The sequence below is a fragment of the Neovison vison genome, chromosome 3 (genome assembly GCF_020171115.1).
Source record: "Neovison vison isolate M4711 chromosome 3, ASM_NN_V1, whole genome shotgun sequence".
Lineage (NCBI taxonomy): Eukaryota > Metazoa > Chordata > Mammalia > Carnivora > Mustelidae > Neogale > Neogale vison.
Genome location: NC_058093.1, coordinates 172,548,539 through 172,566,011, shown reverse-complemented (window position 1 = coordinate 172,566,011; position 17,473 = coordinate 172,548,539). Strand labels below are relative to the sequence as shown.

Below are 17,473 nucleotides of genomic sequence, written 5' to 3'. Positions count from 1 at the left end.
GAAAATTAAAATTTATATTTCATATACTTGTATTTTTTTTTTTAAGATTTTATTTATTTATTTATTTGAGAGAGACAGTGAGAGAGAGCATGAGCGAGGAGAAGGTCAGAGGGAGAAGGAGACTCCCCATGGAGCTGGGAGCCTGATGTGGGACTCGATCCCGGGACTCCAGGATCACGCCCTGAGCCGAAGGCAGTCGTCCAACCAACTGCGCCACCCAGGCGCATCCCTACTTGTATTTTAAATGGTGATCACTTTTCTCCTTTCTTTTTAAGTATTTTATTTATTTTTAAGTAAGCTCTACACCCACTGTGGGGCTTGAACTCACGACCCTGAGATCAAGAATCACGTGCTCGGGGCGCCTGGGTGGCTCAGTGGGTTAGGCCGCTGCCTTCGGCTTGGGTTATGATCTCAGGGTCCTGGGATCGAGTCCCACATCAGGCTCTCTGCTCAGCGGGGGGCCTGCTTCCCTTCCTCTCTCTCCACCAGCCTCTCTGCCTACTTGTCCTACTTGTGATTTCTCTCTGTCAAATAAATAAATAAAATCTTTAAAAAAAAAAAAAAGAATCACATGCTCTACTGACTGAGCCAGCCAGACATCCTTAAATGGGGGTCATTTTTCTTATATAACCAGTACTTTAATTGCCAAATCATTCTCTTCACTTTTCTTGCTATTGCCCTCCATTTCAGTGACAATGAGCAATTAGTGATCTTTTTAATATTTTAAGCAATATTTTATAATTAATATCTGTAATTTAATAAATAGGCTAAATTTAATCCAATGTTTAATGTCACCTTTTGGGGTTTTTGCTAAGTCCTGTACAAATTAACTGGACTTTTTATTTAGCATTTGTATTACATTGATCAATTAACCCAAAAACAGATGGTGATAGTCATCAAAATAGAAACAGAAACACCTCTGTTCTTTAGTATCACACCAATTTAAATGGTAGAAGATATATAAACAATTCTGGAAAAATTAATGCAAATATAGTATTCTGGTAACATTAAGTGGGGGCTGAGAATATCTAAGTGAAGTGCGTTCCCCCAGCTTCTAAAATGTACTACGCACGTAAGCATATGCTTAAGAAACTATATTATTCTGTGCTAAAAACATTTAATACATTGCTTACTACCTAGAAAACAATTAGGTACTAACAGATTACCAACAGGTAGAAAATCTGGAGAAATAGTCCTCATGTTATTCAACACAGTTAATGCTCACATTTTTAATCTTTTGGGATAATTTAGAATAGTGACAGAGCAGTGATCTTCAAAGTAGGGGCACATCCCCCTAGGGGTTGTACCACTGAGATCCAGAAAGAAAACATTACACCTTTTATCTACATTTTTAGCTTATGCTTAAAATATTTTTTTTTATATCTTTATAACAAAAACTATTTGGCACAGTAGAAAATGTATCATATAATGTAAACACAAATATACAAAAATTAGCAGTCTTATACTTTACAACTTTTTTTCTGTTGGGGAATATAACCCAAGAAATTCGGAGACATCGGTTTTAAAGATGACTCACTTATTAACTGAAGACTGGAGGCAAGTTGTCAAATAGTAATTGAAAAGCAACCAGTTGAGTGGTTTCTCCAATGACTCAGAGCAAGCAAAAGTATTCCAACCGACTGAAAAAGTTGCAGCTGCCTTCAAAGGAGTTTTTGGCCCAATTTTGCCCAGGTAATTCAAAAGCAGCATTCTAAAATGGGGAGAAACAGGAAACTTAATGATGAGTTTGTTATCTCCAAACATCCCATTTCTTTCTTTCCTTTTTTTTTTTTTTCTTAATTTTATTTACTTATTTGAGATAGAGCAGGAGCAGAGGGGCAGAAGGGGAGGGAGAAGCAGGATCTCCACTGAACCAGGAGCCTGATGAGGGATTCCATCCCAGGACCTAGCCAAAGGCAGGTGCTTAACCAACTGAGCCACCCAGGGTCTCCAAGACATTTCATTTCTAACTATGGACTTTACCTTAACTATGGAGAAGAAAAACATAAACCCAAGTTTAAGGCCTTTATCTTGGAAAAGCATGCAAGTATCTTCATTCTTTCCTTGCCACATTCATATACTTATTTATCTTCCAGTAGACTCTATTGTGAATGGACAAGGCATATACTTATTACTTACAATGTATATCCTTCTATGAAGTAAAATATAAGAGAAATCCCCTATATGATGGGTTGTTTTTTCCTCCACCTATCCTTCCTTGCCTTCCTCTCTTCTCCTTTTTCTTTTTCTTTCTCTTTCCCTCTCTCTTCCTTCCTTACTTCTTTCCTTTTCCTTCCTTCCTTCTTTCATTTCCTTCCTTCCTTCCTTCCTTCCTCTCTTTCTCTTCTTTTCTTTCTTTCATTTTTAAAAATGATATTGGGGGTTTATTAAGAATATGCAAATCCTTGGGGTGTCTGGGTGGCTCAGTGGGTTAAAGCCTCTGCCTTCGACTTGGATCATAATCCCAGGGTCCTGGGATTGAGCCCTGCATGGGGCTCTCTGCTCAGTGGGAAGTCTGCTCTCCTCCCCACCATCTCTGCCTATCTGCCTACTTGTGATCTTTGTCAAATGAATAAATAAAATTAAAAAAAAAAAGAGTATGCAAAACCTTGGGCCCCCCACTTCCAGGTGAATGTTTTTAGTATGTGAGGAGTGTTTCAGGCAAAGTTTCCTATGATAGACCACAGAGTAAATATTTTGGGCTTTGCGGGCTATATAATATCTGTCACAACTACCCAACTATGTAGTGCAAAAGCAGCCCTAGATAATACATAAATGAATGGACATGGCTGTCTTCCAACCAATCATTATATATGAATGAAATTTAAATTTCATGTAATTTTCACATGACATAACTATTCTTCTTTTGTTCTTTTCCAATCATATAATTTTAATTTTAAAGATTTTATTTATTTATTTGAGAGAGAAAGAAAGAGAGAGAGAAAGACTGTGCACAAGCTGGGTGAAAGGTAGAGGGAAAGGGAGAAGTAGACTCCCACTGTATAGGGACTCCTTTGCAGGGCTCAATCCTAGGACCCAGGACCATGACCTGAGCCTAAGGCAGATGCCTAACTGACAGAGCCACCCATTGAATTTTGACAGGGTCCCCATTTATTTATTTATTTATTTATTTTACAAACTTTATTTATATAAGGAGAGAGAGAGAGCGTGTGTGAATGAGGGGGAGGGGCAGAGGGAGAGGTAGAGAGAATCTTAAGCATTCCCAATGCAGAATTGACATGAGGCTTGATCTCATAACCGTGAGATCATGACCCCAGCCAAAATCAGGAGTTGGATGCTTAAATGACTGAGCCACCCACACACACCTTTTTCAACCATTTAAAAATATAAGAACAATTCTTGGCTCTTGGACAAAAACAGACAGATTGCCAGATTTGGCCTGTGGGCTGTGTCATGCTAACCCTTGGCATAGATGGCATAGAAAGAACATGAAAGAGTGGTTTTCAGATGTGATTGCACAATGGAATCACTTGGGGAGCTTTCAAAATTACTACAGACACCTGGGTTTAAGCCCGGAGATTGTGAGTAATCAGACTGAGTGGGCATCCTGTTTGCCTCTGAGCCCTTGCTCCCTAAAATAAGTTTCTATAGGGCTCCCTAGCATGGAGTTAGACTTTCTGAGTTGTGGCAGAGCTCCTTGTCCTCAAAGTCACTTGTTTTCTCTTCCTATTCTGTCCTTTTTTGTTGTTCTTAATTATTACTCATTTCCCCCCTTTCTTTGGTTCTATCAATTTTCCTGATTTTAATCTAGTTCTATTTTGCTAAGAGGAACAAGAATGGGGTTTAATCTAATACTAATGTCAAAATCTAAGTTTAACATTATCAACTAAGAGAAAGGGTGATAGTCTAAATTCTGTTTCTCATTATATTTGCCATTCTTTATTTTTCCAATTGCCAATGATCTGAAATAGGAGAAATGGGTAAAAATTCTGTCTCCTTCTCTTTCCTAGCCCAAGTGGCTCGCAGAGTGAATGTGATGAGGTTTAAGATGAAAAGTGGAAATTTTTTTCCTGCAAATGATTCTTAATAATGACTGTACTCCTGGGATAAAGTACTGTGGTTCACTAAGTCATTTAAAGAACGATGTTTACTCTCCTGGAAAACCTTCATTCTAGAGTCCTAGTTTTGGTGATCCTCTTCTTTGGCTGGAAGTCAGAGAGTGCTGGGAGATTGTTATAATGGGCAGATGGAAAGGGTTGGAAGGGAAGGCCTCAGGAGTAGGAAGAACCAGTAGTATCCCTGACCAAGTGTGTGTGTGTGGGGGTGGTACTTCTTGACTATTATTCAGGGGAAAAAATAATATCAAGATGTTATTCCAAAAGAGGATGTTTTATTTTTATTTATTTATTTTTTAAGATTTTATTTATTTATTTGACAGACAGAGATCACAAGTAGGCAGAGAGGCAGGCAGAGAGAGAGAAGGAAGCAGGCTCCCCGCCAAGCAGAGAGCCTGATGCAGGACTCGATCCCAGGACCCCGAGGTCATGACCTGAGCTGAAGGCAGAAGCTTTAACCCACTGAGCCACCCAGGCGCCCCGAGGATGTTTTATTTTGACAGAAAAAGGACTCCATGTTTTCACCAAAAGAAAAGAGACAGAGACAGAAGAAGAATCCATGAGTTAAGAGACTTAAGAGGCATATCAATCCAATGGACCTTATCTGGTTCCTGACTCAAACACACTGTAAAACCAACCAACAAACCAACCAGCCATCAACTGGGGAAATGAGATACATACAAAATATCTGATGATTTTTAGGGATTACCACCAGTTTTGTTCAGGTGTGCTAATGGTACTCCGTATGTATTTTAAAGAGCAACTACCTTTTAGAGATACCTACTAAGATATTTATAAATGATATCTGAGATTCATTTAAGATAATCAGAGTTGGGGAGGAGTGGAGGGCTGATACTGATAAACAAGATTATCTGGGAATTGATAATTACTGAAGCTGTGTGAAGAGGGCTGATTATTATTGAAGTCAGGTGGTTAGTACATATCAGGGCTCATTACATACACTCTTCTCTTTTACATATACACAAAGAATTTCCTATACATTCTTTAGAGCTTCTTTACCAACTCATCAGGAGACTGAAACCTGACTAAGTATAGCACGGTGTAGATTCCTTGGCTAGACTCAGTATCCGCTTAAATCCCCTACGTGGTCCCCAGCATCACAGGCTTGGGGATGACCCCAGTCTCCAGAGGCACTGGACCTTAGGATCTTCGACAGACTACGTTTTTGTCTGTTGTGTTTCCAAAAGAAGAAAAAAAGTGTGTCAAGCTATAAAACACATCCCCAAGTGGTAAGTCCACTTGGGAACGTGTCATAGTGCTAGGCAACTAGAAAGGGTGCTTCCTTCAAACAATTTACAAGACATTAATATTCAACCAGCTGCTAAGGCTAATGGTCAAGTTCTGCCTTCAGGCACTGAGACTTCAAAGGGACATGAATAGGCATTTCCCAGGGGCTTCTGAATAGAGAATCTGGTCCTGTTTATGTAAGGTCTGGCCTTTAAAAAGTCAAGAATTTATATGATTAAGAGAAAAATTTCAGCCCACACGCTGTTTTCTACAGTTCACATTATGGGGCAAAGGAAAGAGAAATACCTTGAGCCCAATTCAGAGGTTCCGCCTTGGTTTTCTGCACTGATTCAGATTTCTTCCTTTAGTAGGTCAAGTCAGACCTTCCATGCTAATGTAAGAAATGTATTCTTTTCTTTCTAGTTTTATGTTCATCAGAATCTAAAAAGCTGTGGTTAAAGACGATTCTTCAGAATCTATCATTTGGAAAGCCTGTTCATTTTCAAGTAATGAAACATCCTAAGATGTTCTGAAAATTAAAGTGGTGAATAAATCAATTACAAAATTAAGAAAAAATACCATTTTCTACCTCATGTGTTTGTTGATTTTAAAAAGTAGTTTTTGGACAAGCATTTAAGGAATCTAAGTGTGGTGAAATTCTGGATAATTAAAATTTTGGATTTTATTAAGTTCATAATCACTGGAATAAAAAATATAAATAATTATTAGTAGAAATGAATAAGTATGGCATAAATGTTCCAATTAAACCCCAATGTAACTGCAAGAAGCACAAATTTTAATAATATTCATATGCTTAAAATAGCAGCTGGTGTAGGGGTTAACAATAAAACGTCAGAGTTTCTAGGAGAGCATTCCAGGGTAGGTCCATTTGCCCAGCAACAAAACAAAACAAACAAAAACACCACCACCTGGAGGAAAAAAATGTTGGTCTCTTCAGCTGGAGAGAGCAAGAAGTGATTATTTCTATGACTGGAGTGATGAAAATCAGCCTCCAAAGTCAGCTTCCTGTGTGGTGCTGGAGGACACACATACAGGACAGCTGGGAATACATCAGAGACCCTGAAGGTCACCATGGCAGCTAAGAAGTGAAGGCAATCAAGGTCATAGGGTTCTAACAAACCCTTAGGTTCAGAAAACTCTGAGTATCCCAAGGAGATACTTGCAACCTTTTCACCACAAAGCCATAGTTGCCAAGGAAAATACTAACATTTGCCTGGGTGAATTCCTTCCTTCACTCAACCATACATGGTAAAATCAGATAAAAATAATCAAACATTTATTTTCAAATGTCTTTGTAGCTTGTCTTCTCCTGACAGAAGCAGTCAGGAAGGCCACTTCTCTCTCAAGACATTTTAGAAAGGAAAAAATCTTACCCTCCCATCGAAACCCCTGCTGCCAGGAAGGGAGCTGAAGGGTACAGACTGTGCACGTGGTGAATAACCGTCTCCAGGTCTTCAGTGTTAGCACAGCAGTAAGTCCTTGGTGTCTGTAAGCAGAGACAGGTAAAGCACAACATTTAAAAATCATGAGATTCAAAAAAAAAATCATGAGATTCATGACCTGTAAAAGGCAGAAATGACAGAGCCGAAGTTATTCTTTATTTAAAAAAAAAAAAAAAAAGGCGAACAAGCGAACAAAAGAGACATTGCAATTATGCCCCCCAAATTTTAAATTGTGGCTGGTTTAAACGGGCGAACCGTTTTCTTCATCCTGAATGCTGTCCACTAATGGGGTAGTGTGGTTTTCTGGCATTGCCTTCCCTCTAGATAAGGCAATTTCCAGTTGCATTTATGAATTACAGATGTTCTTCTACAACAATATATCCATATAGCCCCAGCTGCACTACACTGCAACAGACACTTAATATGTTAAAATATGTAAAGCTGATTATGCCTCAATACATCAGGCATTCAAACAAATGATTTTCAAGTGAACCTCATCAATAAGGGCTCTGTTTCTGGCAGGAAAGCTTCACAAACGCTTTGTTTGAACTGTGGGAGGAGGGGGCAGTCCTTTCTGCAGAATAAACGTCAGAGTGTGTCCATGAATATATGTGTGTGTGCCTAGGTGAGATAAAACCCCCAGAAACTGAATAACACGGAGAGGAGTCTGGTTAACACTGCTCTAACCAAAGCAGGGCCCTGGACCCTCTTGACTTTATTATTCCAATAAACAATGATCGCCACATAAGGTTATGTTCACCCACCGTTCAATCGCTAATAAGAAGCCTGAGACAAGCACAGTTTTTAATGATCCTTCCAATTAAACTCAAGCCTAAAACGCTACCTATTGCCTACCATCATCTTTTTGAGGTCTGCAAATATGAAACTCTCCAAAAGACAAAGGTTAACCTGGAGAGATTTACAGGAGCTAAGTCACTAAATAATTAAGCTTGTGTCTACAAAACCCTGAGGAAGATCCCATTATTATATCTATTTTATAGAGGAAACTGAATTTAGAGACATTAAAAGACTCCTGGCACACCTCACCAGCTAATATGAGACTAAGCGGACATACTTAAAAAAAAAGAAATCCTTTGTGATTAAATGCATTTGAGGGGCACAAATTCACTGTAAAATCTAAATGGAATAGTATCTACTACCAGGCTCGTTCATAGTGACTGCACCTGTTGTAACAAGAATTCAGGTGAAGAAATCCTTACATGATATTTTTATTACATGGGAGTCTATTCATGTGGCATAGCTTTAACATTTCTGAATTATTTGTGACAGTCACAGCATCTACTCTGGTCATGCAGGCTTGACGTGAACGCAGCCACACATGGTCGCACATGAATGTGCACACAGAGCTCAGGGTTTGAGGAAAACGGCCTGCGGAAAATTATTAAGATCAGAGAATCTTAGTGTCAGGAAGGACTTGATTCCTTATTTACACATGAAGAAATCATGGCTCAGCAAGGTTGAGTAATTTGGCAAAGGTCACAAAGTAGCAGAGCCTGGATCACATGTTTGTAATCAGTAAACAATTTCCTGTAAAGCACTAGGATACTGAAAGGGATTTCATTAATAAATTCAGCATCTGGTATCCTCAGATACAAAAACTAATTTTTCTGTAAATGTTTTTCTCCAGATGGATGACATTAAGATCAAAACTGATAATAGTGGCATGGATCAAGGTTGCCAGAACTCTGAAACTCAGTAAATCTAGAGCCTTTCCGGCATGGTCCCGCCTCCTTGCAGCTGCTCCCCCTGCTTCTGTGATGGCACTATGCCATTCTCCTCCTGCTCCTAGCTTTCTACTTCCTGCCTGGTTCCTGTTAGTCTTCCCACAACCTCAATGTGAATACTCATTCCCAAAAGTCTTGTCTTAGGCCTGCGTCTACTTCTCTGGTCAATACGTGATTCCTGAGGGTCTGACCTATCTTCCTGGCTTCATCAAACCACGAGTAGGCAATGACTAAACCAACTCTCCACTTTCTACCCTCTCACCTGATCTTGAGCTCCAGATCCAAATTTCTAACAGGCAGCTTCACTAACGGGTTCTGGCCATAATTCAAACTTAAAATGCCTCAAAGTAAACTCTTCTCTTTATGAACCCTATACTGCTTCTCCTAACTTCCCATTTTAAAAAAAAAGAGATGACATCTATATTTTCCTAATTAAAACTGTACGTGACATTGCCTTCTCCCTCTCCCTTAATCTCATAGCCAATAAACTGCCAAGTCCTGTAGCCTCTTCCTCCTCAGTGTCTTTTGCAGGAAACACTGGCAACCCCTTCTTTCTTCTCTAGTAAAGGCTTGGTATGTTAGATTCTCTTAGAAGAGCCCCAGAGACAGGCAGGATATGAGTGTTAGCGGTTCATCTAGAAGGTGAGACCAGGAAGCACCAGTAGGGGAATGGTGAACTGAGTCAGGGAGGGTAGAAGGTCAATAAAGAACATGGGACCAAGCAGTTCGTGACTATGGGCAACAGGGGACTCCATCCTCTTGGGGCACTTTGGGACACTATGGGAATATGGCTCAAAATTATCCCAAGCGAGTGGTGAGGAAGCTGGGTTCCACCAGTTCCCTTCAGCCATTGGTTGAAGACTACTCCTAGAGGAGGTTCACTCGCTGGCACTCCTGGTTGGCCCTGAGCACAGGGCCAGCAGGATCCTGCGGCTAGAGAGGCCCCCCGTCCAAGAGATGTGAGCGTTTGCAGGTGAAAGCCATGAGGTAGATATGCATGGGAATGGTAAGTGTCACAGGGGTAAGGATGTGACAAGGGTATGGCATTAACTGTCTCTACTACCAGGCCTTTTTACCTCTTACTTGGACTGCTGCAATAGCCACTTAACTGGTTAACTCCCAGTCTTTGTTCATAACCACCCCTGATCCTATCTCCTATTCACTGACAGATTAATCTTCCTAAAGAACATTTCTAGCTCTAATCATGACAGTATTTTTGCTTAAAATTCTTCATTAGCTTTTCGCTGCTGAATTAAGGACACATTCTTCTGCCAAGTGTTCAAGGCCCTCCACAGTATGTCAAGCAACCTTTCCAGCTCTGGAGTTTACCATTTCTCCGTAGGTACAGAGTCACATCAATGAGACACCAGTATGGTCTTGTGTGCTGGCCTCTTAGCATCCTTGCTACCTGTAGAGACACCTCATCTTCCAAGCGTCCTTCACAATCAACTCTGCCTATTGAAATCATGCCTTGCATAAATGTCAGGTAAAAGGCCAAGTCTTGGCCCCTGGTCTCCCAGACACCACAACCTTTCCCAATTCTACCCCTAATTGTCCCAGCCTGTCCGCTCCTGGCCCACTATCTATTACCTGTCTGTCTACTACTATCTTACCTCTTTCTCTGACAGTCAATACATACTTGTGGAATTGAACTGAAATAAACAGGACTGAAAAATGATATGCATATCTTTTGATATGCAAAACTGTGTAGTTGTATCACATGACCTCTTGACGCTTGATGATTTTAACAGGAAATATCATATGCCTTCTTTCTTCACAGGACTTGAGACTCCCTAAAGAAGGGGTTCATCCAGGATATACAGCAAAGACACTAATGGGGGCCATTACATTGAATTTGTAGGCCTGGCAGAAATTTTCTTCAGGTCTAAAAATATAACTAGCAGCTTTTAAGACAAAACATTAGTTAATTCTCAGTTGCTAGGGCTACTAATACAACCAGCAACTAATCCTATTGCAGTAATTCCTGGCTTTTTCCATGCTTCCAGAACAGAGGTAGAGTAAGCCTATCTAATGAGAAAAGGGATTAAGGAAGACCTTGCAGCATTCGGCTGGGAGGTAAAAACTTCTTTTACAGTGAGAGGAGGATGGGAAAGGTATTCTGGAAAAAAATCTAAAGGATAAAGAAAATCTATAGGATAGATAATCTTCCAGCAGATGTTTGGGCATAAATGTTTTACAAGTTAGAATAATTTGAAAATAATTACAAACCAAGATTGTTTAAATTGTCCAACTGCAGCTAGGATTTGCAAGAAACAATAGTAATTTGTTTCATGGCTTTTAGAGGTTCGTTTAAAAAAATCACTGAAGAGAATAATAAAGTAAAATTAATTCTTAATTATTCACACATAACAGATGGGAAAAGAGTAATGCATACATTTTATGTTAATCTGTGGACTACATATAATCTGTTCTTATTAATCTACTTCCAAAAAGTAGATAAACTGAGTTCTCCCTAACCTGGAAGAGAATTTTCCTGTCCTGGTTTAGAGGTCATTTGTTTTAAGATGCAAATTTCATTTAAAAAGTGGGTGGTTTTGTTTTTGTTCTGTTTTTGGTCTAGAAACAAATTAAAATTCACCCTGTTAATCAGGTAGCCTGACTCTCCCTAGCTATTCTGGAAGGGGATGAATTTGCTAATCTGCAGTAGAAGCCATCACCCAGAACCCTTCTTTCAGTGCTGGGGTGGCCTCATAGCCAGTACTAAACTGGGCCAGCTAGGATTTTCGTTTTTCATCCAGCAAAATGAAAACCGAAAAAGACACTTACCCATCTTTGTAAAAAAATCATTTCAGTTGTAGCTGGCTGATGCACTTACAAGTGCAGGTGGTGTGCTACACAAGGGTTAAGTCTTTGGCTAACACCACAAGGGTCTCTGGCTCAGTGAGCGGAGTTTGACAGTAATTTTTGCTACACCTAAAATAATGATAATAATAATTTCAATTTCATTTTTATTTTATTGTAATGTCTGAGAGTCATCAGGAGCTTAGAAGATTTCATTTTACAGCCTTCCTTTATCACAGGTCTGTATCGAAATATTGGATAAGATGCTGCCCAAAGGAACTCTGTGATTCTTGTGTGCACCTAAGTCCCTAGAAAGTAATCCTTGCGTGAGTACTAATCATACTTCTTCACTGATCTCTGCAGCATGTTTTTGTTGTTGCTGCTGTTTGTTTTCATACCATCCTCCCCTCATCTACTACCTAGTGATTTGCCCAAATTGTTAGGAAAATTGATCTTATTTTTAGATGAGTTCATTAAATAGGAAGTCAGAGAAAACAACAGGAGGCATCCACATATCAAGCCAACACTTTAATGACAAATCTTTTTACCTAGTCCTTGATAGACGTGTAAAATGGCTAAGTGTCTACAAGTGCCTGGGACTTTGCTTGTTTCCATTAAAATAACTAGCCACAAAACAGGGGCACCTGAGTAGCTCAGTGGGTTAAAGCCTCTGCCTTCGGCTCAGGTCATGATCCCAGGGTTCTGGGATGGAGCCCCACATCGGGCTCTCTGCTCAGCAGGGAGCCTGCTTCCCTTCCTCTCTCTCTCTCTCTCTCTCTGCCTGCCTCTCTGCCTGCTTGTGATCTCTGTCTATCAAATAAATTTTTAAAAGTCTTAAAAAAAAAAAAAAACTAGCCACAAAACAAAGGGCCTCAAGAAATATCTTGGCTACCTCTGAGGCCAAGATGGCCTAGGTGCTCCACTCCAACTAATTTCTACATGCATAGGCACTCATGCTACACAGTGACCCCAATAAATGACCACAGTATTGTGCATGGCTTAGAGCAGATCACCCAGGGAGACAGGAGTTACCCTTGGTCCAGGCACCTAAGAAGCAAGTCTCCTGCCCTGCCCTGGCTGGGTTTGGGGCCAGAGGTGGCTCACCAGGGCCTAGGTTCAAAGAAAGGGAGGCTGCCACCTCATAGCAGTCTTCAGCCCAGCCTGCACTTTAGACTCAGTAGGGAGTGTTATGACAAATCACAGACACTTGGACTCCACCCCAGACCAAATGAATCAGGAACTCGGGGCGGGGTGGGGGGGTGGGGTGGGGAATGTGGTTCAGGGATCAGTGTTTTCTAAAGCTTCCCAGAGGATTCTAATGCGCAACCAGGGCTGAGAACTAAGTGCTTGGAGAGAAGAAGAATAGAGAACCCGGGTGAGAGCAGAAGAATAAAGAAATAGGATGAGAGCTGAGCCAAGAGAGGAGGAGGCTGCAGTGACAAGAATGATAAAAGGGTCTAGAGTGTCTTGGGAAGAGGGAAATCTAGTGGTATGGGAATTCCTTGCTGTGCACAGGGAAAGGCTGCCAAACATCAGCAACCTTATAGGATCACCTGGCCCATGTTGCCGATTCAGTAAAAGGTAGCTAGCTATTAAATCATTGGTATTATTATTCTTAGAAATTCTTAAATTATTTAAACACTCCTTTTCTTTATTTGAAAACTGTTCATAGAGAATTGTACAATCTTTTGTGCACCCACCACTTAACAAGAGTCAGTATTACTGCGCTGGACCTATCAATGTTAGGAAAAAGTCCTAAAGAATTCAATACATTCATATATGTATCTGGCTGAGATCAGCCTTCCTGGGTTGTTCTGAGTGGGATGGAGGAAAGCAGGGGTGGGTAATGTTTGGAGCATTTAGGAAAGAGCAGACTTGGATGGGGCACCATGGTTTTTACTAGGAAGGTATTGGTTACAGGAAAGAGAGTGCCTGAAGGTGTGAGTCTGACTACTGAACTGTGTCCTGACTGGCCCTGCCTTATCTCTTCCTCCTGCCTCTAACCAAAATCCCTTCTGAATGCCTGCTTCAGAAAATGGAACTGAGGAGGGAAGAGCATTATGTCCCTCCCATCCTATCAGCTTCCAAAGCTAAGGTGGAAAAGCCCAGTAGGAAACAAGAATCCCCGTCTCTACATCTGAGTCCTTAGTGAACCACCCATTCCTGTTGTTGAAAACCCCTTTGATCTCTAACCCCAGATTTTCAGCCTGACTTGAATTAAAGCCAGAGCTGAAAGGCAAAGACATTCCAACCAACAGCCTGAGTTGCTGCCCTGAGACCACTAATCAGTTTTATGAGCTCAGGCTTGTCACCAGACTTTTCCAGAGGCGTCCTCAATCCAAAAAATAAGCTTTTCAGGATTAGAGGATCTCTGGAGCCAGGGACCAGGACAGGATGAGATAAGCGCTGGTAAGTGTCCGAAGGTAAAACCAGCATACTGCTTCTCTCCCCAAGAATATTACTATCTCCACCCCACGCCCCCAATCAGCTCACTTCCACAGAGAGCTTAGAATTGAAGGTGTTTGGTGTTTACATTTAACATTCTGCTGCCATCCCTCATCGTGTCAGGGGCTGGTATCAGATAATTTGAGGAGTGGCACTGATCCGTATAACCACACTTTGAGTAGCACCTACTGTAAAGCATCCCCCAGCGGCTGCTCCCCCTTTCGGCACTCCCTTACCCGCTGAACCAGCTCTAACTGGACTGGGAAGTACCTGAAGGAGGGTTTTCTTTTTCATAGCTCTATGAAACATGACCCATACAATTCACCTGTTTAAAATGTACAATTCATTATACGGGAAAAGAGGAAAAAACAAAACAAGATGAAATCAGAGAGGGAGAAAAACCATGGAGACCCTCCATCATGGGAAACAGACTGAGGGTTAATGGAGGGGCGGGGGTACCTGTGTGAGGGGCATGAAGGAAGGCTCGTGATACAATGATCGCTGGGTATTATAGGCAACCGATGTATCACCGACCTCTACCTCTGAAACTAATAATATATTACATGTTAATTAATTGAATTTAAATAAAAATGTTTTTTAAAAAAACTAAAATGTGTAATTCATGGGTTTTAGTGTAATCAGAGTTGTTCAACCACCACAATATCAGAACATGTTTATCTCCCCAAAAAGAAACCCTCTACAATTAGCTGTCACCTTCCCTCCCCCCTGCCCTAGGCTACCACTAATAATATACTGTCTTTCTGTCTCTATAGATTTGCCTAATCTTAATGTTTTATATAAATGGGATCATACAACATGGAATCTTGTGTGACTGGCTTCTTTCTCTTAGTGTAATATTCTCAAGGTTCGGGGTGCCTGGGTGGCTCAGTGGGTTAAAGCCTCTGCCTTCGGCTCAGGTTGTGATCTCGGGGTACTTGGATTGAGTCCCACATTGGGCTCTCTGCTCAGCAGGGAGCCTGCTTCCTCCTCTCTCTCTGCCTGCCTCTCTGCCTACTTGTGATCTCTGTCTGTCAAATGAATAAATTAAAAAAAAAAAAACCTTTAAAAAAATTTTCAAGGTTCATCCATGCTATAGCAAGTATCTGTAGTTCATTCTTTTTTTAATGCTGAATAATATCCAGCGGTATGGATTCACCACATTTTCCTCACCCATTTGTCCATTGATGGACCTCTGGGTTGTTCCTACCTTTTGGTTAATATGAATAATGCTGCTATAAATACCCATGTATAAGTTACTATATGAACATATATTTTCATTTCTCTTAGTGATACACATAGGAGTAGAATTGCTGGGTCATATAGTAATTCTATGTTTAACTTTTTGAGAATGTGCCAGACTATTTTCCAAAGTGGCTAGGAGGTAATCTTATGTTTAACTTTTTGAAAAAGTGCCAGACTATTTTCGAAGGTGGCTATTTTCCTATTGTGCCTAGAGATACAGAAGTCTGTATGACCCTATAACTAAAAAGAAAGGGGGTCCTTTATATAGCTTTCAACAAACTCAGTTTGCCTTGGTAAATTATCATTCTTAACTAAGCTAGAAGCATAATACTTCATAAAGTAATTATAATACTAGGGAGTTTGTGGATAACTTGGATTCCTAGATTTGTATCCTTGAAAATGCATCTGCAGAGAGCAAGAAAATGTACCATCTACGGGCTCCAGGAACCCTGCAGGAATATCTGAATGTCAGTCTACCAAGACTAGGACTCTCCATCTCCCATAGCTAACAGCCCCAGGGAGGGCAACATGCAGGCTTCTCCTTTCCTAGTGAGCAAGGCTTTTGGCTTTTCCACAATCCTGCAATGTATAATTGGAAATTAGGACAATATGGTAGTGGAAAATTTCTTTCTTTCTTATTCTCCTCTGTAGCAGTCATAGTAATCCCTATGAATTCTAAGTATATCAGCAACATATTTCAGCAAAACTTTTCTTTTTTGCATTTCTTCCAGTCTTAGGAGAACTGCTTACTCTAAATTCCATTTCACCTTTGCTAGCACTTCTGGGTTAATTTCGCTTAGAGAATGTGCCTGCCTGTTTGATCTTTGCTGATTCATCTTTTGTTCTTTTTTATGCCCTCAGGAAGGTCTTACTTACTCTGGGTCTGAGCTACCTTAAATCCCTTCTGGAACAAGGTGAGGTATAAATAAACATAAGTTCCTCTAGTCTGAAACAGTAATTGTTCACAGCTCTAGGGGCAGAAGGAAGGAGGATTATCAAGGGAGCTAAATATCAAAGATAGCTCTAATAATCAATATTGGCATCTCATTTTTGTGATCGGTTAGAGCACAAGAAGTATATATTAAATTATAATTAATTTACTCCCTTAAATTTCTTTTTTAAAGCAGTTGGTTTAAAGCATTTAATTGTAATTACATTTTGGCCATTTTATATCTTTATTCTTTTTTAAATTAGATTACATTAACCTTTGTGATACAGATAATTGCTGGAGGTATTAGTTCATTGGATTCAACCCAGTGCTCTGTGTATGGGTCCAGAGACCAAGCTGCTCTTACTCTCTTGCTTAGAACTCTATATTATTTAACATAAAATAGAAGTTTTATAAAATAAAAAGTTAAGGGGCACCTGGGTGGCTCAGTGGGTTAAAGCCTCTGCCTTCAGCTCAGGTCACGCTCCCAGGGTCCTGGGATCGAGCCCCGCATCAGGCTCTCTGCTTGGCAGGGAGCCTGCTTCCTCCTCTCTCTCTCTCTCTCTGCCTGCCTCTCTGCCTACTTGTGATCTCTGTCTGTTAAATAAATAAATAAATAAATAGTTTAAAAAAAAAAAAAGTTAAGAATGTTTACCTATATACTATCCCTTTGTAAGAACTTGAGATATTCTTGGAGATTTTTCAAAAAACCAATTAATGTGACGGGTAAAAGTTAATGGGTTTGTTGCATTCTTTCAAAGTAAATTTCCAATTACCTTTAAATGCAAAGGGTGGAAGGTTTTCAAGCTTCTTGCTTTTCCTTTTCTCTCCTCCTTCCTATTTGCTGTGTTCTAAGATTCTATCCATAGACCTCCCCCTTTTGCTGTTCAAACCATCTCTAAGCAATCTTGACTACTGAGCTCCAGGTTTTACTTGTGCACCAACAATCTGTTTCTTTCTCTAGTTTGTACATCTCTCTCTCCTGAGGCCCCATCTACTATATCCAGCTGTATTAGAAATTTCCACCTAGATGATCTCAAAGCACCTAAAAATCTGAAACTAGATTTTCTTTTACACCAAAAATATTGTCAGTGCTCTTAAATTTCCCATATCAGCAAAGATCAGAGCCTATTACCAATCAGCCAAGCTAGAAATGTCAACCTAGAATTTCCTCTCTTTGTTTCCTGCAATACAATTAGTATTCTTTCTGCCCTGTCAATAACCTTCATTTTTGTTCTCTCCTCTTTCTCCCTCCTACCTCTGTTTTTAAACTCTGGGCACATCTATAGTAACTGCTTTCCAAATGGCCTCCCAGCCTCCAGACTCCTTCCCTTCCATCTCTTTCCTACATACTGCTGCCATGGTTCTCTCTCTAAAACAGGGACATGATTAGATTATTTTATATGTCAATTATACCTCCATAATGCTGGAAACAAAAGTTAAAAGGTCAATGCTTTGATAGTAAGTTCCTTGGATGCTACACATGACTCTTCAAAATTTGGCCCAACCCCTCTAGAAGAATGC

General features: G+C 40.3%; 1 protein-coding gene across 1 annotated transcript in view; it reads right to left on the bottom strand.

Annotated features, from left to right (window-relative positions):
* Positions 1 to 17,473, bottom strand: part of ABHD3 (abhydrolase domain containing 3, phospholipase) — a 42,765-nt gene that overhangs the window by 5,916 nt on the left and 19,376 nt on the right. Inside the window, exons 5-6 of the mRNA XM_044243295.1 lie at positions 6,719 to 6,831; positions 1,538 to 1,711 (exon numbers count right to left, since the gene is read on the bottom strand). Coding sequence (XP_044099230.1) covers positions 1,538 to 1,711; positions 6,719 to 6,831 — 287 coding nt within the window. The remainder of the gene's footprint in view (positions 1 to 1,537; positions 1,712 to 6,718; positions 6,832 to 17,473) is intronic.